At 32.8% G+C, this 16505-nt stretch overlaps 1 protein-coding gene and 1 long non-coding RNA gene across 2 annotated transcripts; both read right to left on the reverse strand.

Moving 5' to 3' along the window:
- Positions 1-1255: 1255 nt before the first annotated feature.
- LOC134705855 (uncharacterized) lies at positions 1256-16505 on the reverse strand. The gene is made up of 5 exons (XM_063564569.1): positions 16407-16505; positions 14741-14823; positions 13228-13359; positions 1591-1713; positions 1256-1293 (listed from the first exon to the last, which is right to left on the reverse strand). The coding sequence occupies exons 2-5, from the start codon at positions 14802-14804 to the stop codon at positions 1256-1258; spliced, it is 357 nt and encodes a 118-aa protein (XP_063420639.1). The 5' UTR covers positions 14805-14823; positions 16407-16505.
- On the reverse strand, positions 5158-11559 carry LOC134705237 (uncharacterized). The gene is made up of 4 exons (XR_010105503.1): positions 11304-11559; positions 9165-9309; positions 7513-7662; positions 5158-5637 (listed from the first exon to the last, which is right to left on the reverse strand). It is a non-coding gene; the product is annotated as an uncharacterized LOC134705237 (long non-coding RNA).

Here is a 16505-nt window from a genome sequence, read left to right on the forward strand (position 1 = left end):
CATTTTCTTGACATTTAAAAATATATTAGGTTTAGGTTGTTTGATGATTTCACAATTTCAAATTTGAAAAGGGACGAATGATACCAGAGGGACAGTCAAACTCAAAGATAGAAAATAAACTGACAACGCCATGGCTAAAAATAAAAAGACAAACAGACAAATAATAGCACAGAAGACACAGCATATAAAACTAAAGACTAAGCAACATTAACCCCAACAACATCTTTGTTAAAGGTATCACCAGCCCAGTGGTCAGACTTCAGTTTTGACATGAATATCAATATTGTGGTCATTTTTATAGATTTCCTGTTTACTAAACTTTGAATTTTTTAAACAAACTAAGGATTTTTTTTATCCCAGGCATAGATTACCTTAGCCATATTTTTTTGGAATTTTGATTCCTTAATGCTCTTCAACTTTGTACTTGTTTGGCTTTATAAATATTTAATATTTTGATATAAGCGTCACTGATGAGTCTCATGTAGACGAAACGAGCGTCTGCCATATTAAATTATAATTCTGGTACCTTTGATAACTAATTAGATCTCAACAAGTTTGTTCGGACAGTTTTATGTCCAAGTATTATGGTATCTTTGATTGTGTTGGAAGATAGTTAACAATTTTGATAATAAAATGAACAAGACGAGTTGAGGGCTGAAAGGGAGGCGATAAATGCAAAACCGACATTCAAATAATAAATTGAAAATACACTGTAAACACCATGCCTAAACGATAAAAAATATAAACAGACAAACACAAGGACATAAAACACAACAAAGAAACATAAAGATGAGCAACATGAACGGAACTTTGACATTCACGTGATTTATTATATTCAGTTATCAATGAATCTGGTCATTTTATCACATACTTCATGGCTTGTGAAGCAGGATCTGCCATTTTTACATTTTACTTTTCCCTCGGGACATTGCAAATCGGAAATAAAAAAGAATGAACCTGTTTTTACATTCGATAGCTTAATTATACGGTTAATACAGTCATACACATGATTTGGTAGCAAGCTTTGTGTCATACCGGTACATCTATGTATATATTTTGCTGAAAAACCATAACTTTTCTTATCTACTTCTAGAGCTATGTGATCTTATGTTGTACTGTTATAACATTGTGTCAATGGGGGTGTTGATTGCTTAATTTCTTTGAAACCTTGATACACGCTTATACATGTCATATGTGTATATTCAAAATATAGGGGAATGTTTTAATTCTTTTGTTGGATTTTCAGTCGGAGATCTTATTGTACATTTTGAACAACCATAAAGTCTTTATAATCTGAAATTTAAGATGGAAGTACATGCATACCTTTGATAGATGAAACAGTAATAATGTCATATTCCTTTGAAAACTTCAAATCAGTCTTTCGCATTTGTTTCCAGTGTTTTAGTAGTTTACAGTTAACCTTTCCCATGTGTCTTTTTTTTTTATTGGATATTGACAAATAAACACTTGGCGGCCATTTATTTCAGTATCTTAACATCTGTCACATATTATCAGACCCAAAAAAATCAATAAAAAAAGTACCAAAGTAAAATTTTATTAAAAAGGGAATAAATAATATACACATTGTACCTCCGCACATTTCTGGGTCTTCATCGGCTCCGTCTCTACACCATCGCCAGTGGTTACATGCAGCTTCGATCGGAAACCAGTAACGAGGATCTTTGCATTTCATAAAACCTTCATCGGGTGGACCTTTTAAAATATTCAAGAATATATGTTATTGTCTAAATGGAAACCAAACTTGCAAATGATATTGTCATAAACTCATATTCATGCGAAGGTGGAAATTCGCAGAAAGATAGAAAAATATGGCGCAACATATTCCTTATGATATATGCCTGGAACACAACTTAAGTTTTAAGAAGTGTTTAGCGACCATTTCGCTGAACTAGTATACATTTTAGAAGTTGCTTAAACCCGCTTCTGGGTGGGGATTTTTTTCGCATTGTTGAATACCTTTTTGGGGCCTTGTCTCTTTGACATATTTCCTGTTTCCATTCGCCAATTTATTACACATGGAAAAAAGTATTGCAACACCAAATTGAATTTGAAATTAAAAAAACACTCTTTATTTTTTGGTGATATACTTTTGTAAAATAGAACAAGTTAAACATTATTTAAGTATCACCTGAGTTAAATCAATAAATATCGACTCGGTAAGTTTTTATCTGCACATGCAGCTACTGTACCCGTAAACAGCAAAGCAGATGTTTTTATCCTCATTGTTTTCAACACTTTAAATAACCAAGTTTTGTGATTGACACCTTGTAATGGGTCCTTGACAACTCTTAACTGCAGCAAGATGGCAGATTATCAGCATGAGAGAAGCAGGGATGTCGCTGTAACAACTGGACGTACTGTTGGTCATCACCATTCCACTATAAGTCGTTTTAAGTACAGGTCCATGTAAGAATCAGGCAAACAGTGATAAGTCCATTTTGGCAAATTGATCAAATTTCGTTTTCTAGATATGGATTTACCTTATTAGAACTTGAATATGAAAGTTTTTTTTGAAAAAAATAATTTTTGTGTTAAAAATATTCATTTTCAAATTCCCCCCTGATGGCCCCTAAAAATGAGCAAGGAAAACTACAAAAACGCACGTTTTTAAAGTAATTTATCTTGCTTTAATAATATATTTTTTGTTGCTAGTATATACTTTATATAGAGTTAATATGTATAGTGATATGAAAACAGATTGAAAATTGATTTCAAATATTTTCTTCCCTAGCAACCGTAACCATGGAAATGTGATCAAAATGAATTTTAGAAAAATGCAAATTTCATCTAATTTCATTTTATTTTTTTAAGAAACAGCAACAGTATACACACTTTTATTGTATATTCCCTTTTAGTAGAAGCCCTGTAGAATAAATCGAAACAAAAAAAAGTTCGGAAATATTTGACTGTTGTAGGTGGCAGCACCATCAAAATCGTCAATTTTTCAGGTTTTTTTTTAATAATTTATGATTTTTACGCCCCATGTTGATCAAATTTAGGTGAAATATTCACTTATATCATGCCAATTCCTATACATATGATATACCAGGGTGTAAAGGGGTAATATTTTGCATTTTGAGAGAACAATATATAGTTTGTTTGTGTATGTTTGGGGAAGAGGGTCGCCTGAACTATTTCCAAGGGGAAAAATGTTATGATTTACATTAGTAATGAGCCTTAGTCCACAATAATTGTGTTGTTACCTTGCAAGCATCAACAAGGGTCTGAATTGATATAAATGAAGGATTTGATTTCTTAGAACCTAATAGTTTTCTCAATATATTGATCCAAATATCACACGGCACTTTAGTGTAGTAATTTTAGCAAAGGATTACTATGTTTTGTGTCTCCCACATTGATTTTTTTTATTTCAGATGTGATAAACAGGTACTCCTGCAAAATATTTGTTCAGTGGTACAAGCAGTTAATAAAAAATAAACAGTTCACTTAAGTGTCCCCATTTTCTTCCTCAATATGTAAATATGCAAGAGTCAATGGTCTTGCATACAGAATTTTTCCCTTTGGAACAGAACATATCTAGTGAACTAACATGTATTAAGTGAAACCACCCTTACTCACAAATCGATAATATTGAACTTAAATTCAATGTTAACTACCAGGAAGAAAGTCAATTGGAGATAATGGAGGTAAAGAATAAAAAAAAAGATAGATAATAAGTTGTTCAAATGTTTAATTTTCTAATAACTAAATAATTATATGGTCATGATGGTACAAGCAAAATTATTTTAACATATGTTCTAATAATACTTAGTTTTCATTGATCAAATATGTATCTTAACCTTCTATTCAAAAGAGTGATTGCTTAGCATGCTTAGTACTTTAATTATATGTGACAAATACTTTTATGAAAGAAAAAATAAGGAAATCTTGATATTCTCCTGTCTTTCTTTGAAGCCTATCTCATAATTCATCTTCAGTCCCATTTGTTGATGTTGGTTTATTTTTTTGGTTGTAAATACCACTTTGTTGCACAACCTGGCCAACTCCGGTGTCAGGTTGTTTCCTGTTACAACTGTTAAAAATGCTTTCCTATATATATATATATATATCCGATACAAAATATTGCGTGAATAATATATAAAATATAACACCTAATTTTATAACACTCATTAGTGTGTTAAAGTTAGCATGGGTTCGAATCCCGGCGAGGGAAGAACCAAAAATTTGCGAAAGCAAATTTACAGATCTAACATTGTTGGGTTGATGTTTAGACGAGTTGTATATACATTATGTACACAGCCATGTATCACCATCATTGATGGCGATCCGATGGATACATCTGTTGTAGGGTTGTCACTGACTCAGACGTACTTATGAATATAATTATTTTCTGTGACTGTATCTTACATTAATTTGTAGGATCCTTTACTATAGATAATTTAGCTGATCTGTAACAATAACATCTTCATGCCTTATATATCATGTACTGTAGTACGCCGCTAGATTAAAACTGACGTGGAAAGGTAACATATGGCCACCGACAGCTCTTTTTTTGAGAGCCCAGGTGGTCGTGTGGTCTAGCGGGACGGCTGCAGTGCAGGCGATTTGGTGTCACGATATCACAGTAGCATGGGTTCGAATCCCGGCGAGGGAAGAACCAAAAATTTGCGAAAGCAAATTTACAGATCTAACATTGTTGGGTTGATGTTTAGACGAGTTGTATATACATTATGTACACAGCCATGTATCACCATCATTGATGGCGATCCGATGGATACATCTGTTGTAGGGTTGTCACTGACTCAGACGTACTTATGAATATAATTATTTTCTGTGACTGTATCTTACATTAATTTGTAGGATCCTTTACTATAGATAATTTAGCTGATCTGTAACAATAACATCTTCATGCCTTATATATCATGTACTGTAGTACGCCGCTAGATTAAAACTGACGTGGAAAGGTAACATATGGCCACCGAAAGCTCTTTTTTTGAGAGCCCAGGTGGTCGTGTGGTCTAGCGGGACGGCTGCAGTGCAGGCGATTTGGTGTCACGATATCACAGTAGCATGGGTTCGAATCCCGGCGAGGGAAGAACCAAAAATTTGCGAAAGCAAATTTACAGATCTAACATTGTTGGGTTGATGTTTAGACGAGTTGTATATATATATATATATATATATATATAGCTATCAATAGATGGTTTTCAAGTCTATTTAAGGTAGCAAATCTAATGACACAGCCAACTTTTGAGCAAAAGAACAGCATTTAATCAGAACTTTCTGAGTGATGAGAGGATAATATGGTTGAGTCTTCACCATTTTCTGTTTTTATTTCTGGTCCTTCATGGAGATTAACTGCACCATCTGTTTTAGGTGTTTTGATTTTTCCAGTTACATTAACAGGTAAATAAAATCCTGATATTAACACACATTTTTCTGTTTTATTTTCCTGTCGGTTACCAAAATCCATTTGGTCTATGGATTTATAAGGAATAAATTTTACTTTGCCAACGTTGTAGGCTTTCCTCAGTAGTATAACATCTTCTTCAACTCACAACTCGTTTAAATCATTTATTCCATTAAACTTGTGTGTTATCAGTTTGTGTTATGAGGTGTAGTTAGCACATTCAGAGACTTGACATCCAGCAAAACCTGTGAAAAGAAATAATAATGAAGGCAATTATAAACCGATTCAAAGGTCATGTTTTCAACTTCAACAAAATGTGTGTACATTACTACATAGGTCAACATGATATTTTGAAGAAACGAAAATAATTTTAAACGAGAGGCTCCAAGGAGCCTGTGTTGCTCCAATGATAATTTTATTTACAATTGATGCATGGAATAATGCAACAGTTGTTATACTTTTGCTCTTGTTTCAGAGATACATGTATGGACCTGTCAAAAACTGCATTTTTCCCCATGTTCTATTTTTAGCCATGTCTGCCATGTTTTAGGCAGACAGGATCACTGGACACATGACAGATTTGCTCTAAATGCTCTGGTTTTTGAGTCATAAGCCAAAAACTGCATTTTACCCCTATGATCTATTTTTAGCCATGGTGGCCATCTTGGTTGGTTGGCTTGGTCACTGAAGTTTGGTTTAATTTGGCCCAGTAGTTTCAGAGGAGAAGATTTTTGTAAAAGTTAACGACAACGTACACAAAGTGATGGGAAAAGCTCACTTGGCCCTTTGGGCCAGGTGAGCTAATAAACAATCAAAAACAACAAAATTTCCTTAAAATTTCTAGTTCAGAGGAAGCAACCTAATAAGTTTGTTAGAATGATTTAAGGATACATATATCTTAGCTTAATGAACATATCTGCCTATGTCAAATTTGCTCTTAATGCTTAGTTTCAGAGATGTAAGCCTAAATTTACATTTTACCCCTATTTTCCTAAGGTGGCCATCTTGGTTGGTTAGCCGGGTCTTTGGACACACTTTTTAAATTAATACCCAAATGATAATTGTGGCCAAGTTTGGTTAAATTTGGCTAATTAGTTTCAGTGGAGAAGATATTTGTAAAAGTTAAAAGACAACGAAAACAGACAAGTGATGAGAAAAGCCTTAGGGCCATGTGAGCTAAAAAAGTAAATAAAGAGTTGCAGTGCATGATGTGCTGTTTGCACTATCATATCTAGGGTTCAGTTTAAAGTTTGATATTGAGACAGATAGTATTATAAGGAAATTATGCACTAAATTTCAAACTATTCTGACTTTCTACTATGACCAAAACCTTTACCCTGAAAAATAACTGTTTTAACATTGATTAGTTTTTTTATGATACGGTCTTAATCTGGCATACAATTTGATTTTTGTAAAAAATTGTGCAAGAAAAAAAATTGAATCATAAATTGATATGCACATCTGCATAGTATGTCCTTATTATCTACAAAGTTTCATGCAGATCTGTTGTGTAGTTTCAGAGGAGTTGCAAAGACACTTTTGCAGAAGTACATTAAAGCAAATAATTTCAAAGGGGTGTAACTCAAAGAAAAAAAAATGAATCTTAATTTCCTGTTGACACATGGTTGATATGCACATCTACATAGTATGTCCTTATTATCTACCGAGTATCATAAAATCATATTGAATATGTATATCAATATATGTTCTATGAATTAACTATATAATTATAGTATCACAATATATACTTGAGGGGGGGGGGGGGGAGGTTCTGGGGTTGGAAGCCTCCTTTTTTTTTTTTGCCGATCAATGCATTTGAATGAGGACATATATTTGGGACCCCACCCCCCTTATTGTCCTGGTTTGGAACCCCCCTTTTGAAAATGGCTGGATCTACCCCTGATGTGTATGTGAGCCTCAGCCTGTGACTCAAGTCTAACATTTTGAAATTATCATGTCAGATTTATTTGTGAAATGAAATTTACTTCTGAGATTCAGACTGTCTCTGAAATTGTGTATAGAACCAGATTTGCTTATTTTAACAGGGCACATTTAGTTCACAGTGGGTTTGTGTTGTACTTATGTTTTCTGTTTGAACAATGTACATTTTGTTAATTTACCTGTTCTAGAGTGAAGGGCAGTTTTCATATCAGCTGCTGTTACAATGTTTTTTCCAACTTGCAACCCAACTTTTCATCTTTTTGCGCATATTTGCCATCTTTGAATCACTGCATGGGCTTCAGACTTGCAATACCCCTGAATATTGATCCCTATAAAATATAAGATATTCATTACTCTGCAATTTAAAAATACAAAAAATAACTAATAATTATTGTTTATAAGTTTTATTACATTAGATTAAGGCAAACTACAGAAAGAGGAAGAAAACTAAAAATTTAGCAATTTTACCATTTGTAAAGGGGCATAACTTTAGAAAGGCTAAAGTGACGCCCCCAAAATTCAAACTTGATTGTGTTAAGTGGTAATACGCATTGTATTAAAGTTTACTAACATTTGGTTAAGGCAAACTGAAGATTATCTATAGTTGTTAATTTCTGTGTCATTTTGGTCTCTTGTGGCAAGTTATCTCTGACATTGGCAATCATACCACATCTTCTTTTTTGTATAAATAGTTAGAGTACAGACATATAGTGGTTGTCGTTTGTTTATGTGTTCCATATTTGTTTTTCGTTCCTTATTGGTTCATTTATCAGGCTATTAGTTTTCTCTTTTGAATTGATTTACATCGCCATTTCGAGGCTTTGTATAGGTGACTGTGCGGTTTGGGCCTTTGCTCATTGTTGAAGGCTGTACTGTGACCTTCAGTTGTTACTTTACGTGTCATTTGGTCCCTTGTTTAGAGTTGTCTTATTGGCAATCATACCACATCTTCTTTTTATGCAGGGGGCATAAAATAAGTTTATGAGTAACATTTGTACATCTAAAATAATATCAAGGTTATAACAAAATGCACTCAAATTTCCTTTCGAAAAAGGGCAATAACCCTTCAAGTGTTGTCTGATTCATCAGAAAGTTTCTTGTTAGATAGCTTTTGACATGGTGAAAAATTTTACTACTTTAGTTTTCCCAAAATTATAATTATATTATTTTATAGATATAAATTAAATGATATCTCTAGGTTTTTCTTTCCAAAGCAATGTCTCAAGAAACATATGTGCTTTAATAAAAATAAAGATTATAGCTAATTTCCTAATGCATGTAGAGCAAGACTTTTTTACTTTGTTTGTATATTGTACATGTTGTACAATAGGAATTTAGATAACATCCAATTGCTTTAAACTATTATATTTACAGGTTTAAGGTTGCCTATATTTATTGTTTGAAGATTTCAGTCTTAATTACAAAGCTTGGGTAAACGTTTAAAATCAAAATGTTACTCTACAAGCATAAAGAAATTAGCTGTAAGATGAACATTTAACTACCGTCACTTAGGGAAAACATAAAAAAATGAAAACAGAAAAAAATCAATGAAGGATAATAAACTTAATTCAAATAGTTTGGGGTGGGGGTAAAGTTGCTGCAAGTTTTCTTTAATTGAAATGATTTTATACTTTCAATTTTCCCCAAATTAAGTTAAGAGGAGAGTAAGGGGGTCAGTGAACAAAAAATATGTACTAGTACATATATAAATAAGTTTTTTTTATCCTACATTGAACTTTTGATGTTGTCCCTAATTCTGATATTGTTGTCTTCTGTTTTTACTTTATATTTACTTGGCCGAACTTTTTTTGTAATATACATTGTATGTTACCTGTTCTTTTACTTATTTCTTGTAAGCATAACCAGATATGTCCACAGTGGTACATGTCATTAGTCATTATAAAATTCTGAAGAAGTGAAGCCACACAAAACCAATTCTGTTTCACAGATTCTAAAACATTGGTGAAAATTCTATGCTGAAAAAGAAATGCACAAGACAATTTTTATAGATGTTGATACTGAATTCATTCCAAATAAAAGACAACATGTACATTTATTTATATTCATTTCATCGTGTTTATAAGAATCTATTCCATTAGGACATGTAGGAGCTTAAATCAAGGATTTTTTTGTTTGTTTATAGTCAGTGTGGTACATGTAATTATAAGTACACAATGAAAAATTATATAAACAGTCTCAAACTCAGAACAACCTTATACATATTTTACAAATAAGCATATTTTGGTTTTCACGTTTGAATGTTTTTACACTAGTAATTTTGGGGCCCTTTATAGTTTGTTGTTCGGTGTGAGCCAAGGCTCCGTGTTGAAGGCCGTACATTGACCTATAATGGTTTACTTTTTTAAAATGTTATTTGGATGGAGAGTTGTCTCATTGGCACTCACACCACATCTTCCTATATCTAAAGATTATATGTGGTATGATTGCAAATGAAGTAACTCAGGGTTCTCATTACAGACTTTTCAAATTCCCATGAGTCCAAAACTCACAGACAACTGAGAGTTACATGTATGAAATTTTCCAAAAGAGAGCAAATCTCTTAGAGGTTAATTATGGGTCAGGGATGAATAAATAAGCTTTATTTAGAGTCGGCAAGGTACATGTATATAAACATAGGGATCTCAGAATCAAGGATTTTGTACCTAATTTTAAAAATAATTAGGGGGGGGGGCTTACCCTAGACCCCCTTTGAATGTTGCACAAGCTGATGTAACAATGTACAGTGTGCCCTTTGAATAACCAAATTAATATAGTTTCCTCAAAGCCAATTGCAACATTTCACAAACTTTATTTCCACATACATGGGCCCCTTAACCTAAACTCAAGGAAAATCACTGAATAGGTGAAGGGCGGTTAGTAATGAGCAAAAGATTTACTGTATAGTCAGAAATAAATGACCCTGAAATACTGACTGTGATATTTTGCATATCCTGCATCATATTTATCTTTTTAAAATTTATCAAAAAAATCTATACATGCTATACACTTATATCCAGAAATAATTACTTGCCTTTTATTGTTGTATTCAAAACATTGATACAAAATTTTAGAATAACATATAATGGACAGAACCAGCCAATTCTAAAACATTTGGTGAATGAGCGAAACAACAAAAGGTTGAACAGTTTCATGGTCTTAACATCTCTAAAGTACAACAAATTGTTGTATAAATTATATATACATTTTATATACTATAATACAAAAAGTAAAATTGCAAAGTAAATCTTAAAAGGTTTCTTATCCATTGTGGACATTTGTCCCAAACTAGTTTTGACTAGTGTTTGTTAGAGGACTCAGAACATATGATACTACATGTACTTTGTGGATGGATGCAGTTTCTATAGTTTGAAGTTAGTTTCAGGTTTGTGTTCACTCACAATGTGGTCATGTCTTTTTTTTTTAAAGTTTTTTTTAGCTGGATAATTAGTTGTAAATCACTATCTATATTGTTCCTAATGTTTCATAGGAGCTACCTTTTGATTTTTATTAGGGGCTAGGATGATCTTTAAAAAAGGCAGGACAGGAGTTTTGATTATAAAAAAAATGCCAAAAATAAAGGCAGGATGACAATTTAAGTAAAAAAAAGATAACCCAATTAATATTGGCAAAACCTGTTGATGATAGAGTGGGGAAAAAATGCAAGACAGAGTTTACCAAAAAAAAATGCAGGGCAAAATTGATCATCCTTCCCCCCCCCCCCCTAAAAAAATTAAATGGTTAGCTCCCTTAACAGCTTGATGGATGGGTGGACTGCCTTTTTAGCAATAAAGTCCTGTGGAACTGGAAACCTAACAAAATATACCACAAATAAAAGATATTCTATGCCGGGCATACGCACATGATGTAATGTGTATCATGGGTGTTATCACTTGTTCTATCTTTGTTTGTATTAATGGTATTACTTATTGTGCAAACAGAGTGTGGGGACAGAGGCAGAATATTGATTTACCTGAAAATACCACATCTTAGTGCTATCAACTCTCCTTCATCATGTTCATTGGCATTGTCCACGGCTGGTTCGTGTAGTCAGGCAACCTCCACGCAGTCTGAGATCTGTCAATGCCGCGGCGTTATGTCTTAATTCATTCAGCGAGCTTTCGTACACTTTTATCCTGATTACATACAGGATTAAACCTCACATGAATGGGTTAAAACAGACTTATACTGCCCTTCATGTCCGGCGGGACCATCTCGTCTGCCATTTGTTATTGTTGTTGTGCAGATTACCGGTACGCGCCTTTTTTTAAAAGAGGTAACCAAGCAAGGGAGATAAACAATACAGTCAATGACGCGTTTCGATGATTTTACTTTAGTGAATAACATTTTTCAAATAAAAATTTCCAAACTTTTTATTCATTGAAAGAGAAGATATGTATCAAAATATTTCAAATATAAAAAAAATGTGTGCTAGGCATCTGCTGTTAACAGAAAATCAATATCGAAGTTGACCTACTTTCAATGCATTACACTGTTGTATATGCGGACGGCGAACGCATTCAATCTATTTTTTCTAGACAAATATGGCATACATCGATGTAATACTATGGTTTTGTCACTTTTATTAATGGATAACAAAGTTCCCAAAATTTCACCATATTCCGTGTATATGGACTTATCACTTTTTATTTGATTTGCCTGATTCTTACACGGACCTGTACTTAAGAATAAAAATCAGGCAATAAACGATGTTAAAAACCTTACGAGATAATGAAGACCATCTATACCATTTGCTAGGGAAAATCAAGCATAATGAAGGTTGGTCAGAAGGAAACCCATTGCATATAAGACAATCCTAAAAAGAGAGTGGTGGGCATACAGGAGCCTTTTCACAAGAACTGTTCGAGATCGACCCATCGCTACTGGTTATCGTGCGATAAGACCATTTCGGGGACCCAGCTTACGAACAGACACACAGTTTTCCGTATCCAATGTAGTGCAGAGCTAGCCAAAATTGGAAATTAGCATCGTGGAGGAATATCCATTGTTCCAATGAAATTTGGTTCATCTTCCTTGGCCCGATCGTAGCCCGGATTTGAACCATATCGAGCATATAAGGGACACTGTTGGGCTGAAAGTGCGCGAAAGGACACCCCAGTTCAAACACATCATGAAATAAACAATGCCCTTCATCAGAAATTGTTGCTGCTACCTTAGCAACAAATTAGTCGATATATGGCAGGAATCAGAAGACGTTAAAATGCTGTTATCCGTTTGAATGGAGGCTGAGCACAAAGTACAAATCTTTGGCGTATAAAGATCAACCATGATGTGAACAGTCATCTGAAGATTAATTTTGAAATGTCTGAAATCAAGGTGTTGCAATACTTTTTTCCATGTGTATATATTGAAAAGCAAAACGAACTCTATTAAATCCGGATCGTTTCCAAACTCCGATCATATCGTTCAACAGCATAGATATTGACCAAATCAATTAATTAGTTATCTATTAACTCGATATATACGCTGAGCAGCTGTATCCCCATTAAAAACGATGTCTTGACTAACATGTCACATTTCCGATACACAGCAGCAATTCTTATCATCTGCATTACTTTACTTTCTGCACCAAGCTTTTAAGAATATTTCGGAAAATTTCTACATTACATTTGTTTAGGGGGTATCAAATACTTTCACTAAAATTATTTAAATGTATGAGAATTTTGACAAAACAATTATTTGCTTTGTTGACAAAAATATAGAAACTGAAGAAATTTGAAGCACACAGTTAAATGAATTTACAAACATTAGTTTTGATCATTGAGAAGCTGGGTTTCTCTTCACTCAAATTATGTGTTTTATAGATTCAGCTGATTATAAACAAATTAAGCTCCCTTAAGAGTTCTGTACAAACTGTATCAATTTATTTGGTTTACCTTGACATACAGCTGTTTGATCTATTGAGCCATGTGAACACCATCCAGGATGTCCACATTTAGCAAATGTAAGGTAACACTCTCCACTTCCGTCGTTACAAGGCGTGTGTTCATCTGGGCAAGTTGTCGTGCCTGACAAAAGACAGATTGATGATCATTCAAGTTTTAAGATAATATTTTTTCTCACATAAAAATATCCTGGACATCAATATAACAAGGTATATTTGATTTGTTTATTGGGTTTAATTACATTTCGGTAAGAGAACTCTGTAGAAAAGAATTTACACCAATATCTTGAATAACTAAAGGTGTAATACCACCAAAGTATACATAGTACGTCACTACTTTTAGGAATTTTTGGTCGTCAATGCTCTTCAACATGTTCAACCTCGTACTTAATTTGGCCTTTTAAACATCTTTTGATTCGAGCGTCACTGATGAGTCTTTTGTAGACTAAACGCGAGTCTGGCGTAAACATAAAAGGAGTAGGAGCAATAAGGCCCTTATTTTGGCCAAAAAATTGCTGCAAATTTAAAAGTTATCATATGTATTCTATAATAACTGCAAACCGTACTACAGTACAAGGTACTCAGAGAAACAAAACAAATTTGACATTGAACAAGTTTCCTTTGCAACAAATCATGATTTATTTTGCATATTTTGTAAAACATTCGTGAATGTCCTTGTTTTTCATCAGATTTTATGTGTATTTTAGATTGAAAAGGTATGTGCGCACCCAAGAAACAACTTTATGTTTGGTGGAATCATGTCAATAGTAATGATAAAGCTTCTATTAAATTATTTTGTTGTTTGTTTCCTGCGCACGATGTTTCAATAACAGAAATAAAGATGGAAAACTGCATAGAATCTGTATTTTCCATCGTTTTTTTAAAATAGTACATATTTTGACGTAATTATGACGTCAAAAGATAAAAATCTATCTTTTATGTTTCTTGAAACTTTGCATTTCTAAACATTATGTGCCAATTTGAAATGAATATCAAACATTTAATTTTTTGGGCCAAATCCAGGCCTTAAAGCCCCTGCTACTTTTAATCCTGGTATCTATGCTGAGTTTTTTCACATCCAGTTGCAAACGAAAAACGTTCAAATAAAATATTTCCTTGAACTTGACTGTTTTAGGAGACTAATCCTACATATTTTGAGTAATACACATATAGCTTGAGTGTCACAAGCACTATTCTTAATTCCTAGGTGTTTCTATAAAAAATTGTGGAAACTTGAGACAGTTAAAACGCTTATAAATATATATATATGAAATTAAATGTTATGCTGGACAGGATAAAACGTTTATTATGCCAGGTATTTAATAATTTGAGACCCTCTTGGATTTTATGCTCTCGAATATTTCATTACTTTGGCCTTCTAAATGTTTTGTCTCTATCAAATCTGATAATGAATTATAAATAATAATGAATTTTTTTCCGAATAGACAACTTTACAAGTTTTATTTCAATTCATTTAATTACATAATTCTCAATAGTTGCATTACCTGCCACTTCCAAGAAGCAAAGAACTGCAACCATAAAAACCAAGATTCCAAATAGCACTCTCATGATCGACTGTTTGAAATATCTGAAAGAAAAAAAAATTGTAAGAAATATAGACACTTTTGCTATGCACATTGTTAAACTTGGAAATATTTTTCTAGCAGCATTTCATTATTTATTCATGTGTCATGCATAAAGTACTAAGGACAGTGACAAAATTACATAAAGAAATATTTGGTAATAATTTCTAACCTTGTCAATTAATCATTTGTTCAAGTTTAAAAAAAAAATCAGAATGTCTGCAGCTGTCAAACTGGGTTGTAAACTCCCTAAAGAATGATTTAGTTACTTTGAAATTTCACTTTTAGACTTTTTATAACTTTGATATTAATTGTCTCAAAGTAGTACACTACACTGAAAAACCTTTCAAATTTATCGCAAGTGGGATGTTTTTATATTTGAAATAATTTTCTAAAAGAAATCCACTATGAAATGGATTTTTTGTGTAATAGTTTTGAATAACCTAATGACCAATCTAAGCCGGTAAAGGCAATTATCTACTACTCTAAATATTACAGCAATGTCAAATCTGCAAATTTACTAAATCAAATGTTTGTTCTTTCCTCACCGGAATTCAAACTCGTGCTTTAAGGATATCGCCTGCACTATGTCCATCGCTTTAGACCACTCGACCACCTAGACTGAACTAATAATTTAGCTTTTGGTGGCCTAGTGTTACCTTTACTCGTCATTAGAATCTATGGTTGTACCACAGTACATGAAATATCAGGTATGAAGACGAAATAGATTGCAGATTAGCTAAATATATATCGTAAAGGATTGAATGATACAGTCACATAAGTTTGGCAAACGTATATGAAAGTATTTAACTATTTTTTCGAATTTCAGACAATTTACGAAAGGTTCAATCCATAAAATGAAACACAATGTAAGTAGCAAAAATTTAATGAATAATAGTACTCTAGGTGATGAGTAACCATCGTCAATTCACGATTTTTTGACCTAATATGCAGTTTCATTGGCGATGCGTAACGTGAAGAATCAGGCTCCGCTAGAAAGTTTAGTGCAAAAAAGGTTTTATCTTAATATTACCAGTTTGTGTTGGAGGGAACGTGAAAACTACTACAATAATCCTTAGAAGGTTGAAATAAAATTAAGCTAAAATGCGCATTAAACAATACGGTTTGTACAACACAAATACTCTATGTCATGTAAATGAAACCAATATATTCAATTAACCATATAACTCTTGAATTATTTATTTATTTACACAATGAAATAAAATATCTCTATAAAAAAAAATCAATCGTCCAATAATGCAGACAATATTAAAAAGAAGTTTAACTGTCTTACCTGCAATTTCAGTCAAAATCACAGCAGATTTTGGTGTATCACATTTGAAGGTTACGTTCAACATTGTTACATTAGTTTCGGTTGTACTTTTATATTGGCCAAAATAATTGGATAATTGGCTTTTATTTGATAATATCAAAAAGACAAAGCAGCCCTGGAAACAAAGACTCAATCAAATATATTCAATTAACCATAACTCTTGAATGAGAAAAATATAAAAAAAATATCTTCTCTTTAAAAATTCCAATCGACAAATAATGCATATGTTATCAGTAAGAATTTGAAATGTCTTACCTGTAGGTTAAAACACACCAGATCTTGGTTTAACAATTTTGAATGTTATGTTCAAAATTGTAACATCAAGTTCGGTTGGGTTTTTTATATAGTCCAAAT

Source organism: Mytilus trossulus, chromosome 2 (assembly GCF_036588685.1).
Source record: "Mytilus trossulus isolate FHL-02 chromosome 2, PNRI_Mtr1.1.1.hap1, whole genome shotgun sequence".
NCBI classification, from domain to species: Eukaryota; Metazoa; Mollusca; class Bivalvia; order Mytilida; family Mytilidae; genus Mytilus; species Mytilus trossulus.